This window comes from Hyperolius riggenbachi, chromosome 6 (assembly GCF_040937935.1).
Source record: "Hyperolius riggenbachi isolate aHypRig1 chromosome 6, aHypRig1.pri, whole genome shotgun sequence".
Classification (NCBI taxonomy): domain Eukaryota; kingdom Metazoa; phylum Chordata; class Amphibia; order Anura; family Hyperoliidae; genus Hyperolius; species Hyperolius riggenbachi.
The window spans coordinates 272,760,283-272,775,832 of NC_090651.1; the positions used below are offsets into that span (position 1 = coordinate 272,760,283).

At 48.3% G+C, this 15,550-nt stretch overlaps 1 protein-coding gene across 1 annotated transcript in view; it reads left to right on the top strand.

Annotated features, from left to right (window-relative positions):
- Positions 1-5,602: 5,602 nt before the first annotated feature.
- SCN4B (sodium voltage-gated channel beta subunit 4) overlaps positions 5,603-15,550 on the top strand; it is a 104,703-nt gene continuing 94,755 nt past the window's right edge. The window contains exons 1-2 of the mRNA XM_068240873.1: positions 5,603-5,772; positions 5,967-6,063. Of these exons, the coding sequence (XP_068096974.1) occupies positions 5,970-6,063 (94 nt within the window). The 5' untranslated portion in view covers positions 5,603-5,772; positions 5,967-5,969. The remainder of the gene's footprint in view (positions 5,773-5,966; positions 6,064-15,550) is intronic.

The following is a 15,550-nucleotide window of genomic DNA, read 5'->3' on the forward strand; positions in this document are numbered from 1 at the left end:
CGTAGTGAGTGGCAGACTTCTGCAGGACAGCAGATTGTGGCAGAATTCTGCAGGTCAGCACTGTGTGTTGCAGGCTTCTGCAGGACAGCACAGTGAGTGGCAGGCTTCTGCAGGACATCATTGTGTGTGCGTGGCAGGCTTCTGCAGGGCAGCATTGTGCGTGGCAGGCTTCTGCAGGGCAGCATTGTGCGTGGCAGGCTTCTGCAGGACAGCAGTGTGTGTGGCAGGCTTCTGCAGGACAGCATTGTGTGTGTGGCAAGCTTCTGCAGGACAGCACAGTGAGTGGCAGACTTCTGCAGGACAGCACTGTGTGTGGCAGACTTCTGCAGGACAGCAGTGTGTGTGGCAGGCTTCTGCAGGACAGCATTGTGTGTGGCAGACTTCTGCAGGACAGCACAGTGTGTGGCAGACTTCTGCAGGACAGCATAGTGTGTGGCAGGCTTCTGCAGGACAGCACTGTGTGTGGCAGGCTTCTACAGGACGGCATAGTGAGAGGCAGACTTTTGTATGACAGCGCTGTGTGTGGCAGGCTTCTGCCGGACAGCACTGTGTGTGGCAGGCTTCTACAGGACGGCATAGTGAGAGGCAGACTTCTGCAGGACAGCACTGTGTGTGGCAGGCTTCTGCAGGACAGCACTGTGTGTGGCAGGCTTCTGCAGGACAGCACTATGTGTGACAGGCTTCTGCAGGACTGCACAGTGTGTGGCAGGCTTCCTCAGGCCAGCATTGTGTGTCTGCAGGACAGCATTGTTTGTGGCAGGCTTCTGCAGGCCAGCAGTGTGTGGCAAACTTCTGCAGGCCAGCAATGTGTGGCAGACTTCTGCAGGACGGCATTGTGTGGCAGGCTTCTGCAGGATGGCATTGTGTGGCAGGCTTCTGCATGACGGGATTATGTGGCAGTCTCCTGCAGGACAGCATTGTGTGGCAAACTTCTGCAGGGCAGCATAGTGTGTGGCAGCCTTCTGCAAGACAGCAGTGTGTGTGTGGCAGACTTCTGCAGGATAGCACAGTGTGTGGGACACTTCTGCAGGACAGCATAGTGTCTGGCAGTCTCCTGCAGGACAGCATTGTGTGGCAGACTTCTGCAGGACAGCATAGCGTGTGGCAGGCTTCTGCAGGACAGCAGTGTGTGTGGCAAGCTTCTGCAGGACAGCATTGTGTGTGGCAGGCTTCTGCAGGACAGCACTGTGTGTGGCAGGCTTCTACAGGACAGCATAGTGAGAGGCAGACTTCTGCAGGCCAGCAGTGTGTGGCAGGCTTCTGCAGGACAGCACTGTGTGGCAGACATCTGCAGGACGGCATTGTGTGGCAGGCTTCTGCAGGATGGCATTGTATGGCAGGCTTCTGCAGGACGGCATTGTGTGGCAGTCTCCTGCATGACGGGATTGTGTGGCAGTCTCCTGCAGGACGGCATTGTGCGGCAGATTTCTGCAGGACAGCATAGTGTGTGGCAGGCTTCTGCAGAACAGCAGTGTGTGTGTGGCAGACTTCTGCAGGACAGCACAGTGTGTGGGACACTTCTGCAGGAAATCATAGTGTTTGGCAGTCTCCTGCAGGACAGCAGATTGTGGCAGACGTCTGCAGGACAGCAGTGTGTGTGGCAGGCTTCTGCAGGACAGCAGTGTGTGTGTGGCAGGCTTCTGCAGGACAGGCAGCATAGTGTGTGGCAGTCATCTGCAGGACAGCACTGTGTGTGTGTGGCAGGCTTCTGCAGGACAGGCAGCATAGTGTGTGGCAGGCCACTGCAGGACAGCATTGTGTGTGGCAGACTTCTGCATGACAGCACTGTGTGTGGCAGGCTTCTACAGGACAGCCCTGTGCGTGGCAAGCTTCTGCAGGACAGCACTGTGTGTGACAGGCTTCTGCAGGACAGCAGTGTGTGTGTGGCAGGCTTCTGCAGGACAGCATTGTGTGCGGCAGGCTTCTGCAGGACAGCAGTGTGTGTGTGGCAGGCTTCTGCAGGACAGCATTGTGTGTGTGGCAGACGTCTGCAGGACAGGCAGCATAGTGTGTGGCAGTCTTCTGCAGGACAGCACTGTGTGTGTGGCAGGCTTCTGCAGGACAGGCAGCATAGTGTGTAGCAGGCTTCTGCAGGAGAGCAGTGTGTGTGTGGCAGGCTTCTGCAGGACAGCAGTGTGTGTGTGTGGCAGGCTTCTGCAGGACAGCAGTGTGTGTGTGTGGCAGGCTTCTGCAGGACAGCAGTGTGTGTGTGGCAGGCTTCTGCAGGAGAGCAGTGTGTGTGTGGCGGGCTTCTGCAGGATAGGCAGCATAGTGTGTGGCAGGCTTCTGCAGGACAGGCAGCAGTTTGTGTGTGTAACAGACTTCTGCAGGACAGCAGTGTGTGTGGCAGGCTTCTGTAGGACAGCATTGTGTGTGTGTGTGTGGCAGACTTCTGCAGGACAGTGTTGTGTGTGTGTAGTAGCAGACTTCTGTAGGACAGCATTGTGTGTGTGGCAGGCTTCTGCAGGTCAGCATTGTGTGTTTGGCAGGCTTCTGCAGGTCAGCAGTGTGTGTGGCAGTCTTCTGTAGGATAGCACAGTGTGTGGCAGACTTCTGCAGGATATCATTGTGTGTGGCAGACTTCTGCAGGACAGCACAGTGAGTGGCAGACTTATGCAGGACAGCACTGTGTGTGTGGCAGGCTTCTGCAGGACAGGCAGCATAGTGTGTAGCAGGCTTTTGCAGGACAGCATAGTGTGTGGCAGGCTTCTGCAGGACAGCACTGTGTGTGACAGGCTTCTACAGGAAAGCATATTGAGAGGCAGACTTCTGCATGACAGCATTGTGTGTAGCAGACTTCTGCAGGATAGTATTGTGTGTGTGGCAGGCTTCTGCAGGACAGGCAGCATAGTGTGTGGCAGGCTTCTGCAGGACAGGCAGCAGTTTGTGTGTGTAACAGACTTCTGCAGGACAGCAGTGTGTGTGGCAGGCTTCTGTAGGACAGCATTGTGTGTGTGTGTGGCAGACTTCTGCAGGACAGTGTTGTGTGTGTGTAGTAGCAGACTTCTGTAGGACAGCATTGTGTGTGTGGCAGGCTTCTGCAGGTCAGCATTGTGTGTTTGGCAGGCTTCTGCAGGTCAGCAGTGTGTGTGGCAGTCTTCTGTAGGATAGCACAGTGTGTGGCAGACTTCTGCAGGATATCATTGTGTGTGGCAGACTTCTGCAGGACAGCACAGTGAGTGGCAGACTTATGCAGGACAGCACTGTGTGTGTGGCAGGCTTCTGCAGGACAGGCAGCATAGTGTGTAGCAGGCTTTTGCAGGACAGCATAGTGTGTGGCAGGCTTCTGCAGGACAGCACTGTGTGTGACAGGCTTCTACAGGAAAGCATATTGAGAGGCAGACTTCTGCATGACAGCATTGTGTGTGGCAGACTTCTGCAGGATAGTATTGTGTGTGTGGCAGGCTTCTGCAGGACAGGCAGCATAGTGTGTGGCAGGCTTCTGCAGGACAGGCAGCAGTTTGTGGGTGTAGTAGCAGACTTCTGCAGGACAGCAGTGTGTGTGGCAGGCTTCTGTAGGACAGCATTGTGTGTGGCAGGCTTCTGCAGGACAGCAGTGTGTGTGTGGCAGGCTTCTGCAGGACAGCAGTGTGTGTGTGGCAGGCTTCTGCAGGAGAGCAGTGTGTGTGGCAAGCTTTTGCAGGACAGCATTGTGTGTGGCAGGCTTCTGCAGGACAGCTGTGTGTGTGAGGCAGGCTTCTGCAGGACAGGCAGCATAGTGTGTGGCAGGCTTCTGCAGGACAGGCAGCAGTTTGTGTGTGTAGCAGACTTCTGCAGGACAGCAGTGTGTGTGGCAGGCTTCTGTAGGACAGCACAGTGAGTGGCAGACTTCTGCATGACAGCATTGTGTGTGTGTGTGGCAAGCTTCTGCAGGACAGCAGTGTGTGTGGCAGACTTCTGCAGGACAGCACAGTGTGTGAGACACTTCCACAGGACAGCACAGTGTGTGGCAATCTCTTGCAGGATAGCATTGTGTGGCAGACTTCTGCAGGACAGCATAGTGTGTGGCAGGCTTCTGCAGGACAGCAGTGTGTGGCAGGCTTCTGCTGGATAGCAGTGTGTGTGTGGCAGACTTCTGCAGGACAGCACAGTGTGTGGGACACTTCTACAGGACAGCACAGTGTGTGGCAGTCTACTGCAGGACAGCATTGTGTGGCAGACTTCTGCAGGACAGCATAGTGTGTGGCAGGCTTCTGCAGGACAGCAGTGTGTGTGTGGCAGGCTTCTGCAGGACAGCAGTGTGTGTGTGGCAGTCATCTGCAGGACAGCACTGTGTGTGTGGCAGGCTTCTGCAGGACAGGCAGCATAGTGTGTGGCAGGCTTCTGCAGGAGAGCAGTGTGTGTGTGTGGCAGGCTTATGCAGGACAGCAGTGTGTGTGTGGCAGGCTTCTGCAGGACAGCAGTGTGTGTGTGGCAGGCTTCTGCAGGAGAGCAGTGTGTGTGGCAGGCTTCTGCAGGAGAGCAGTGTGTGTGTGGCGGGCTTCTGCAGGATAGGCAGCATAGTGTGTGGCAGGCTTCTGCAGGACAGGCAGCAGTTTGTGTGTGTAGCAGACTTCTGCAGGACAGCAGTGTGTGTGGCATGCTTCTGTAGTACAGCATTGTGTGTGTGTGTGTGGCAGACTTCTGCAGGACAGTGTTGTGTGTGTGTAGTAGCAGGCTTCTGTAGGACAGCATTGTGTGTGTGGCAGGCTTCTGCAGGTCAGCAGTGTGTGGCAGTCTTCTGCAGGACAGTGTTGTGTGTGTGGCAGGCTTCTGCAGGACAGCATTGTGTGTGTGGCAGGCTTCTGCAGGTCAGCAGTGTGTGTGGCAGTCTTCTGTAGGATAGCACAGTGTGTGGCAGACTTCTGCAGGATATCATTGTGTGTGGCAGACTTCTGCAGGACAGCACAGTGAGTGGCAGACTTATGCAGGACAGCACTGTGTGTGTGGCAGGCTTCTGCAGGACAGGCAGCATAGTGTGTAGCAGGCTTTTGCAGGACAGCATAGTGTGTGGCAGGCTTCTGCAGGACAGCACTGTGTGTGACAGGCTTCTACAGGAAAGCATATTGAGAGGCAGACTTCTGCATGACAGCATTGTGTGTGGCAGACTTCTGCAGGACAGTATTGTGTGTGTGGCAGGCTTCTGCAGGTCAGCAGTGTGTGTGGCAGTCTTCTGTAGGATAGCACAGTGTGTGGCAGACTTCTGCAGGATATCATTGTGTGTGGCAGACTTATGCAGGACAGCAGTGTGTGTGGCAGACTTATGCAGGACAGCAATGTGTGGCAGGCTTCTGCAGGACAGTATTGTGCGTGTGGCAGACTCCTGCAGGACAGGCAGCATAGTGAGTGGCAGGCTTCTGCAGGACAGCACTATGTGTGTGTAATAAGCAGGCTTCTGCTGCCTCCCGCTCACATAGGTTCGCTCAGGACGAGAAATAAACGCCTGCTGTGCTGTACTTTTTCCGCTGATAATCAGCACAGCGGCAGGTATTGGCCATGGGGAAGGCGGACGAGCTGCAATACTGCAATATGCTGGCCGCGCGGCGATGGGGAATCGCTCTGCACGCGGATACAGGGCACGCTACAGACAGCTGGTGCTGGGCGGGGTTTTTGCGCGTGGCCCCGCCCCCATAGAAGCTGCAGTGCTGAGAAGTCAGCAGAAGTGGATCCGCACATGGGAAGCGGTCCAGGAGCAGCAGCTGAGATAGTGCCGCCGGCCGGCCTGGGAGAGGGGACGGGAGAGAGCAGAGCGAAGCTGTGGCTACAAGGGGAGAGCAGGAAACACACAGGCTGGTAAGTGGCTCCCATCAGGTGTGCAGCTAGATCAGGGGATCACAAGCAATACCACCAGGTCACATAGGGGCGGCATATCTATCTATCTATCTATCCATCTCTATTCTGCACGCCCTGTAATGCTCTGGCTGCTCTCTCTGCCCTCCAGCACATCACAGCACTTTCCCTTGTCACCTTCTTCTCTTCCCCGTTAGAAAATGCCTGAGGGACCCCCGTGGCTGCGAGACCTGTCCCCTCTGCTGCGCGACGTCCTATGTGATCGCCACTCATGGCTGTTCCCCGCCATCCTGGGTAAGTGAAGTAGTGATTGCCTCTCCGAGCTCTGAATGTTCCTCCACTGCTTAGCAACAATTCCCCATCACACAGGAGGAAAGTTACATTGTCCTGCAGTTTCTGTACATAGTGCACTGCGTTGCCTAGGAGGAGGCTCCACCATACAGATAAGGGCACTTTGGGAATCTATATATAGATGAACGTGATATTAGTAAGGCACACAGCAGGCAAAGTTACTGTCAAAGAAGACTGCAGAGGTGCTGCAGAGGTAACACATCGGACAGGCTTATATACATGACACTTGGCACACAAGCAGGCATAAGAGACTCATATTAAATTGGATCATCCATCCCCCCATTCAAATGCATGGATATGCTACTTTAATATGCATTGTTTTCTGAGCAGATTTTCTGCTCTGTCAATGACTCAGCATGTAAGCAGTATTGTAGCATGTAAGCAGTATTGTCGGCTGAGTCAGCACCAGGCCAGTTTTGTCATTTGTCACAGGGGTATACTGGCCGCCTCACAATACCTTGGATGCTGTCTTTCTTATCAGCTAGCTGGAATGCTTGCATTGATGGTATTGCATGTATTGCTTGTACAGAGAGCGCGTTAACCTGAATAACCCTGAAATCAAGCAGAGTACCAACGTCACAGCATTGTACTTATTACTGTCGGAATAAAAGTCATCCTCTTTGTGTACCGTTTTCCTTTGAGCCTCAGTACTCCTTATTCCTGTGATTGATGACGTCCCATTTCTGGCTTTCTTATAATTGATTACGTCCAGCAATGTTTGTACACTTTTTGTTCTGGAAGAATCATAGGAGAGGAGTATGCTGTAATCTGCAGCTGGATGCAGCTATTTCACTCTGTATGTATGTTTCATAGCCATGACAGACATTAGCAACATTTCTGTAGTTGGATACAAAAAAAAACAACACTGTCGCTATTTTTATCCTTATTGCTGTGTATCTTATGCCTGGTACACACCATGCCATTTCCTGTCAGATAGATGGGTCGAATTGATTATTGCCGACAGGTCCGATCTGATTTCCAACTGTTTTTCTGATCGATTTTCCGATCACTTCTATACCAAATTGATCAGGAATACAATCGGAAATCAGATCGGACCAGTCAGAAATAATCAATTTGACCCATCTATCTGATGGGAAATTGCATGGTGTGTAACAGGCATAAAAGGAATTATGAGGCGACGTGACATGATAAGATAAGCATGTGCCAAGCAGTTAAATAACTATGCTGTGTTCCTTTTTTTCTTTCTCTGCCTGGAAGGGTTGAACATCAGATATGCAAGTGACAGTTTCTGTCCAGGCCGGGACTGGGTCAGACTATAGCGTAACCCTCACTGATAAGGAAATACAGCCATAACACACTTTCCTGGCAGTAAATGGCTTCTGTAAGCAGGAAAGATATAAAAAGGGTCAATAGAATAGAATATTTTTATTGAAGTTTAAAGTGATCCTTAACCACTTAAGGACTGCAGTCATAAAACCCCTTAAGGACCAGAGCCTTTTTTTCCATTCGGACCACTGCAGCTTTCACGGTTTATTGCTCAGTCATACAACCTACCACCTAAATGAATTTTACCTCCTTTTCTTGTCACTAATACAGCTTTCTTTCGGTGCTATTTGATTGCTGCTGCGAGTTTTACTTTTTATTATATTCATCAAAAAAGACATGAATTTTGTCAAAAAAATGACTTTTTTAACTTTCTGTGCTGACATTTTTCAAATAAAGTAAAATTTCCTATACATTTGAGCGCGAAAGTTATTCTGCTACATGTCTTTGATAAAAAAAAAAAAACATTCAGTGTATATTTATTGGATTGGGTAAAAGTTATAGCGTTTACAAACTATGGTGCCAAAAGTGAATTTTCCCATTTTCAAGCATCTCTGACTTTTCTGCGCACCTGTCAGGTTTCATGAGGGGCTAAAATTCCAGGATAGTACAAATCCCCCCCAAATGACCCCATTTTGGAAAGAAGACATCCCAAAGTATTCAGTGAGAGGCATGGTGAGTTCATAGAAGATTTTATTTTTTGTCACAAGTTAGCGGAAAATGACACTTTGTAACAAAAAAAAAAAAAAGAAAAAGTTTCCATTTCTTCTAACTTGCGAAAAAAAAAAATGAAATCTGCCACGGACTCACTATGCTACTCTCTGAATACCTTGAAGTGTCTACTTTCCAAAATGGGGTCATTTGTGGGGTGTGTTCACTGTCCTGGCAGTAAGCACCCCTGTAAAGCCTAAAGATGCTCATTGGACTTTGGGCCCCTTAGCGCAGTTAGGCTGCAAAAAAGTGCCACACATGTGGTATTGCCGTACTCAGGAGAAGTAGTATAATGTGTTTTGGGGTGTATTTTTACACATACCCATGCTGGGTGGGAGAAATATCTCCGTAAATGACAATTGTTTTATTTTTTTTACACACAATTGTCAATTTATAGAGATATTTCTCCCACTCAGCATGGGTATGTGGAAAAATACACCCCAAAACACATTATACTACTTCTCCTGAGTACGGCGATACCACATGTGTGGCACTTTTTTGCACCCTAACTGCGCTAAGGGGCCCAAAGTCCAATGAGTACCTTTAGGATTTCACAGGTCATTTTGAGAAATTTCGTTTCAAGACTGCTCCTCACGGTTTAGGGCCCCTAAAATGCCAGGACAGTATAGGAATCCCACAAATTACCCCATTTTAGAAAGAAGACACCACAAGGTATTCCATTAGGAGGATGGTGAGTTCATAGAAGATTTTTTTTTTTTTGTCACAAGTTAGCGGAAATTGATTTGAATTGTTTTTTTTCACAAAGTGTCATTTTCTGCTAACTTGTGACAAAAATAAAATCTTCTATGAACTCACCATACTCCTAACGGAATACCTTGGGGTGTCTTCTTTCTAAAATGGGGTCATTTGTGGGGTTCCTATACTGCCCTGGCATTTTAGGGGCCCTAAACCGTGAGGAGTAGTCTTGAAACCAAATGTCGCAAAATGACCTGTGAAATCCTAAAGGTACTCATTGGACTTTGGGCCCCTTAGCGCACTTAGGGTGCAAAAAAGTGCCACACATGTGGTACCGCCGTACTCAGGAGAAGTAGTATAATGTGTTTTGGGGTGTATGTTTACACATACAGATGCTAGGTGGGAGAAATATCTCTGTAAATGACAATTATTTGATTTTTTTTACACACAATTGTCCATTTACAGAGAGATTTCTCCCACCCAGCATGGGTATGTATAAAAATACACCTCAAAACACATTATACTACTTCTTCTGAGTACGGCGATACCACATGTGTGACACTTTTTTGCAACCTAGGTGCGCTAAGGGGCCTAACGTCCTATTCACAGGTCATTTTGAGGCATTTGGATTCTAGACTACTCCTCACGGTTTAGGGCCCCTAAAATGCCAGGGCAGTATAGGAACCCCACAAGTGACCCCATTTTAGAAAGAAGACACCCCAAGGTATTCCGTTAGGGGTATGGTGAGTTCATAGAAGATTTTTTTTTTTGTCACAAGTTAGCGGAAAATGACACTTTGTGAAAAAAAAAAACAATACATATCAATTTCCGCTAACTTGTGACAAAAAATAAAATCTTCTATGAACTCACCATACTCCTAACGGAATACCTTGGGGTGTCTTCTTTCTAGAATGGGGTCATTTGTGGGGTTCCAATACTGCCCTGGCATTTTAGGGGCCCTAAACCGTGAGGAGTAGTCTTGAACCCAAATGTCTCAAAATGACCTGTGAAATCCTAAAGGTACTCATTGGACTTTGGGCCCCTTAGCACAGTTAGGCTGCAAAAAAGTGTCACACATGTGGTATCGCCGTACTCAGAAGAAGTAGTATAATGTGTTTTGTGGTGTATTTTTACATATAACCATGCTGGGTGGGAGAAATATCTCTGTAAATGACACATTTTTGATTTTTTTTACACACAATTGTCCATTTACAGAGAGATTTCTCCCACCCAGCATGGGTATGTGTAAAAATACACCACAAAACACATTATACTACTTCTCCTGAGTATGGCGATACTACATGTGTGACACTTTTTTGCAGCCTAGGTGCGCTAAGGGGCCCAACGTCCTATTCACAGGTCATTTTGAGGCATTTGTTTTCTAGACTACTCCCTACGGTTTAGGGCCCCTAAAATGCCAGGGCAGTATAGGAACCCCACAAGTGACCCCATTTTAGAAAGACGACACCCCAAGGTATTCCGTTAGGGATATGGTGAGTTCATAGAAGATTTTATTTTTTGTCACAAGTTAGTGAAAAATGACACTTTGTGAAAAAAACAATAAAAATCCAATTTCCGCTAACTTTTGACAAAAAATAAAATCTTCTATGAACTCATCATACACCTAACAGAATACCTTGGGGTGTCTTCTTTCTAAAATGGGGTCACTTGTGGGGTTCCTATACTGCCCTGGCATCTTACGGGCCCAAAACTGTGAGTAGTCTGGAAACCAAATTTCTCAAAATGACTGTTCAGGGGTATAAGCATCTGCAAATTTTGATGACAGGTGGTCTATGAGGGGGCAAATTTTGTGGAAACGGTCATAAGCAGGGTGGCCTCTTAGATGACAGGATGAATTGGGCCTGATCTGATGGATAGGAGTGCTAGGGGGGTGACAGGAGGTGATTGATGGGTGTCTCAGGGGGCGGTTAGAGGGGAAAATAGATGCAATCAATGCACTGGGGAGGTGATCGGAAGGGGGTCTGAGGGGGATCTGAGGGTTTGGCCGAGTGATCAGGAGCCCACACGGGGCAAATTAGGGCCTGATCTGATGGGTAGGTGTGCTAGGGGGTGACAGGAGGTGATTTATGGGTGTCTCAAGGTGTGATTAGAGGGGGGAAATAGATGCAAGCAATGCACTAGCGAGGTGATCAGGGCTGGGGTCTGAGGGCGTTCTGAGGTGTGGGCGGGTGATTAGGTGCCCGCAAGGGGCAGATTAGGGTCTAATCTGATGGGTAACAGTGACAGGTGGTGATAGGGGGTGATTGATGGGTAATTAGTGGGTGTTTAGAGGAGAGAAGAGATGTAAACACTGCACTTGGGAGGTGATCTGATGTCGGATCTGCGGGCGATCTATTGGTGTGGGTGGGTGATCAGATTGCCCGCAAGGGGCAGGTTAGGGGCTGATTGATGGGTGGCAGTGACAGGGGGTGATTGATGGGTGGCAGTGACAGGGGGTGATTGACAGGTGATCAGTGGGTTATTACAGGGAAGAACGGATGTAAATAATGCACTGGCGAATCGATAAGGGGGGGGGGTTTGAGGGCAATCTGAGCGTGTGGGCGGGCGATTGGGTGCCCGCAAGGGTCTAATCTGATGGGTAACAGTGTCAGGTGGTGATAGGGGGTGATTGATGGGTGATTGATGGGTAATTAGTGGGTGTTTAGAGGAGAGAATAGATGTAAACGATGGATTTGGGAGGTGATCTGATGTCGGATCTGCGGGCGATCTATTGGTGTGGGTGGGTGATCAGATTGCCCGCAAGGGGCAGGTTAGGGGCTGATTGATGGGTGGCAGTGACAGGGGGTGATTGATGGGTGGCAGTGACAGGGGGTGATTGACAGGTGATCAGTGGGTTATTACAGGGAAGAACGGATGTAAATAATGCACTGGCGAATCGATAAGGGGGGGGGTTGAGGGCAATCTGAGCGTGTGGGCGGGCGATTGGGTGCCCGCAAGGGTCTAATCTGATGGGTAACAGTGACAGGTGGTGATAGGGGGTGATTGATGGGTGATTGATGGGTAATTAGTGGGTGTTTAGAGGAGAGAATAGATGTAAACGATGGATTTGGGAGGTGATCTGATGTCGGATCTGCGGGCGATTTATTGGTGTGGGTGGGTGATCAGATTGCCCGCAAGGGGCAGGTTAGGGGCTGATTGATGGGTGGCAGTGACAGGGGCTGATTGATGGGTGGCAGTGACAGGGGGTGATTGACAGGTGATCAGTGGGTTATTACAGGGAAGAACGGATGTAAATAATGCACTGGCGAATCGATAAGGGGGGGGGGTTGAGGGCAATCTGAGCGTGTGGGCGGGCGATTGGGTGCCTGCAAGGGTCTAATCTGATGGGTAACAGTGACAGGTGGTGATAGGGGGTGATTGATGGGTGATTGATGGGTAATTAGTGGGTGTTTAGAGGAGAGAATAGATGTAAACGATGGATTTGGGAGGTGATCTGATGTCGGATCTGCGGGCGATCTATTGGTGTGGGTGGGTGATCAGATTGCCCGCAAGGGGCAGGTTAGGGGCTGATTGATGGGTGGCAGTGACAGGGGGTGATTGACGGGTGATTGACGGGTGATTGACAGGTGATCAGGGGGGATAGATGCATACAGTACACAGGGGGGGGGGGGGGTCTGGGGAGAATCTGAGGGGTGGGGGGGTGATCAGGAGGGAGCAGGGGGCAGTTTAGGGACTAAAAAAAAAAATAGCGTTGACAGATAGTGACAGGGAGTGATTGATGGGTGATTAGGGGGGTGATTGTGTGCAAATGGTGGTCTGGGGGGTGGGCAGGGGGGGGTCTGAGAGGTACTGTGGGCGATCAGGGGGCAGGGGGGGGGCAGATCAGTGTGTTTGGGTGCAGACTAGGGTGGCTGCAGCCTGCCCTGGTGGTCCCTCGGACACTTGGACCACCAGGGCAGGAGGCAGCCTGTATAATACACTTTGTAAACATTACAAAGCGTATTATACGCTTCCTATCCGGGGATCGTCGGGTTAACAACCCGCCGGCGCTTCCGATTGGCCGGCGGGTTGACGTCGCGGGTGGGCGGAGCCTATTGCCGGTGGATGCGCGCGCATCCCAGCGCGCGATCCCCGGCCAGAGAGTGCCCCAGGACCTGACGCCAATCTGCGTTACGTGGTCCTGGGGCTGCCACTTTGCCGCCGCCAATATGAAGTAGGCGGTCGGCAAGTGGTTAAAGGGAATCAGAGCTGAAACAATAAAGCAGTTATACATACCTGGGGCTTCCTCTAGCCCCATACGGGCTGATCGATCCCACGCCGCCGTCCTCCTGTGCCCGCAGCTATGAGAACCGGCTCCGCGCTGATCCGTCAGTCAGAGCCAGTCTAAGCGTAGCAGAGGTGCGCTCTCTGCGTATCTCTGCAGTAGTGTATGGAGAGATAAGTAGAGGGCGCACTTCTTCTGCGCAGCCCGGCTCCGATGTCGTCAATGACGAGAGTTCGTTCTCGTAGTTGCGGGCAGCGGTGGACGGCGACGTGGGATCGATCAGCGCGTATGGGGCTGCAGGAAGCCCCAGGTATGTATAACTGCTTTTTCATTTTTTAGATATGCTTCCTCTCTGGTTCCCTTTAAGTCAGGAAAAAAAAACAACTTTTACTCACCTAGGGCTTCCAATAGCCCCCTGCAGCTGTCCGGTGCCCTCGCCATGTCCCTCCGATCCTCGTGTCATTGAGCAGAGACAATGAAACAGTAAAAACTTAAACAGTAGATTCAAATATAATATAAAACAGGGATATAAAAAAAAGGTTATTTTTAGGAGTAGGAGGATAGATATAATTGTTTATCTCATCAGTTTATTTTCACCTTGGGTTTCCTTTAAGAATAGGAAAATAATACATTAATTTCTGTGATAGCACGTAGCACGTGTATTATACATCCATTGGCCACCTGCAGTGATATGAAAAAGTATCCGCCCCTTCTTGATTGCTCTTACTACCCTTTTTTTTTCTTTAATTTGTACACCAAGTGTTTTCTGGTTTCTAAACATAATGTAGACAAAGCTAAACAAACACTTAGCTTTTTAGGTAAAGTAGTGCTAGGGTCAGCAGGGTTCAGATCCCAGCCAGGATGTGTGGGTTTTGTCCGCAGCAGCACGTTTTATTTTAAAACCATAATGGCTGAAAGCTGAGAATTAATACATTTTTTCACTTTTTTATTATTCCTGTTAAAATGCATTTGGAGTAAAATAATTCTTAGGAAAATGCACCACCCCAAGAAATCCTAATTGGTGGCAAAATAAACAAGTTATAGATCATTTTCTTGGGATAAGTAGTGATAAAGTTATTGGTAAATGAAAGAAAGAAGCGTTGAAATGTGAAAATTGCTCTGGTCCATAAGTGGAAAAAAACCCTCAGTAATGAAGTGGTTAAAGCAAACCTGTGACTTTAACCATTTAACGGCAATGTATCGTATTAAAACGTCATGCTTTTGCCTGTTAATGGCAACATGACGTTTTAATACGTCGCGCATTCCCGCCGCTGCTCCGCACGTGTGCGCGCCGCTACCGCCGCTATTACCATCGGGATCCCCTGCTGAGTGATTGGGGAAGAGGACAGAGCGGTCCTCTGCCCAATCGCACTGCCTGGAGTGAATGGACGCGACCGCAAACAGCAGCCGCGTCCATTCATAAAAACAGGAACTGTTACAGTTTAATAAAGTGTAAAAAAAAAAAAAAAAAGTGATCACTTCCTATACGGGAGAATGTTCACTAGCGCATACATTTACAAGTACATGCACACTATTAATAAAATTAATAAAATTACGTTTCCAACCCTCCCCCCCCCCCCCCAAAAAAAAAAAAACCACTTGTAAATAAAAATCAGCTTAAAATAAATAAATAAATAGTTGCATTAGGGACAGCTTTTTTTAATCTATATTTTATGGGGGAAAATTAATTTTAATTTATTATATAGGGGCTTGTAATTATGGGCAGAACAAAAAAAAACAAAACAGAAAAATAACACCTATATTTCAAAATAATATATTGTCGCCATACATTGTGATGGGGACATAATTTAAATGGTTTAATAATCGGGACAGCTGGGCAAATAAAATGTGTTTGTTTTAACCACACTAGAATGTTTAATTTTAAAACTATAATGGCTGAAAACGGAGAAATAATTATTTTTTTCATTTTTTTGTTTTTTTCCCATTAAAACGCATTTAGGATAAAAAAATTCTTAGCAAAATGTACTGCCCACAGAAAGCCTAATTGGTGGTGAAAAAAACGAGCTATAGATCATTTTCTTGTGATAAGTAGTAATAAAGTTATTAGGGAATAAAAGGTAAGAGCACTGACAAGTGAAAATTGCTCTGGTCCGTTAGAGTAAAAACCCTTGGGGGTGAATTGGTTAACAGGAGAGAAAGTCACATAACGTATTTGCCGCTGTATAAGACACACTTTTTCCCCCCAAAAAATGGGAAGAAAAAGTCCCGGGCCCATATGCAATTCACTTTTTCACCTGAGTTTTCTCTTAATACCTTTTAAACCACCAACAAGCAAACACATACTAAAAATACTTTTGACAGTACATTTTCACCTATTTTTTTTGGTACTTTTACTATTGTAAAGTGCTAACAAATGATTTTAAATTGAAGATGACAAATTATTTGCTAGGAGAAAATTCATGGTACCCATACACAGTACAATAAAAACGTTTGATTTTCCCATTTATTTGACCAAAAAGATCGAATTGAATGAAAGTCAAAAAGAATCTTTAT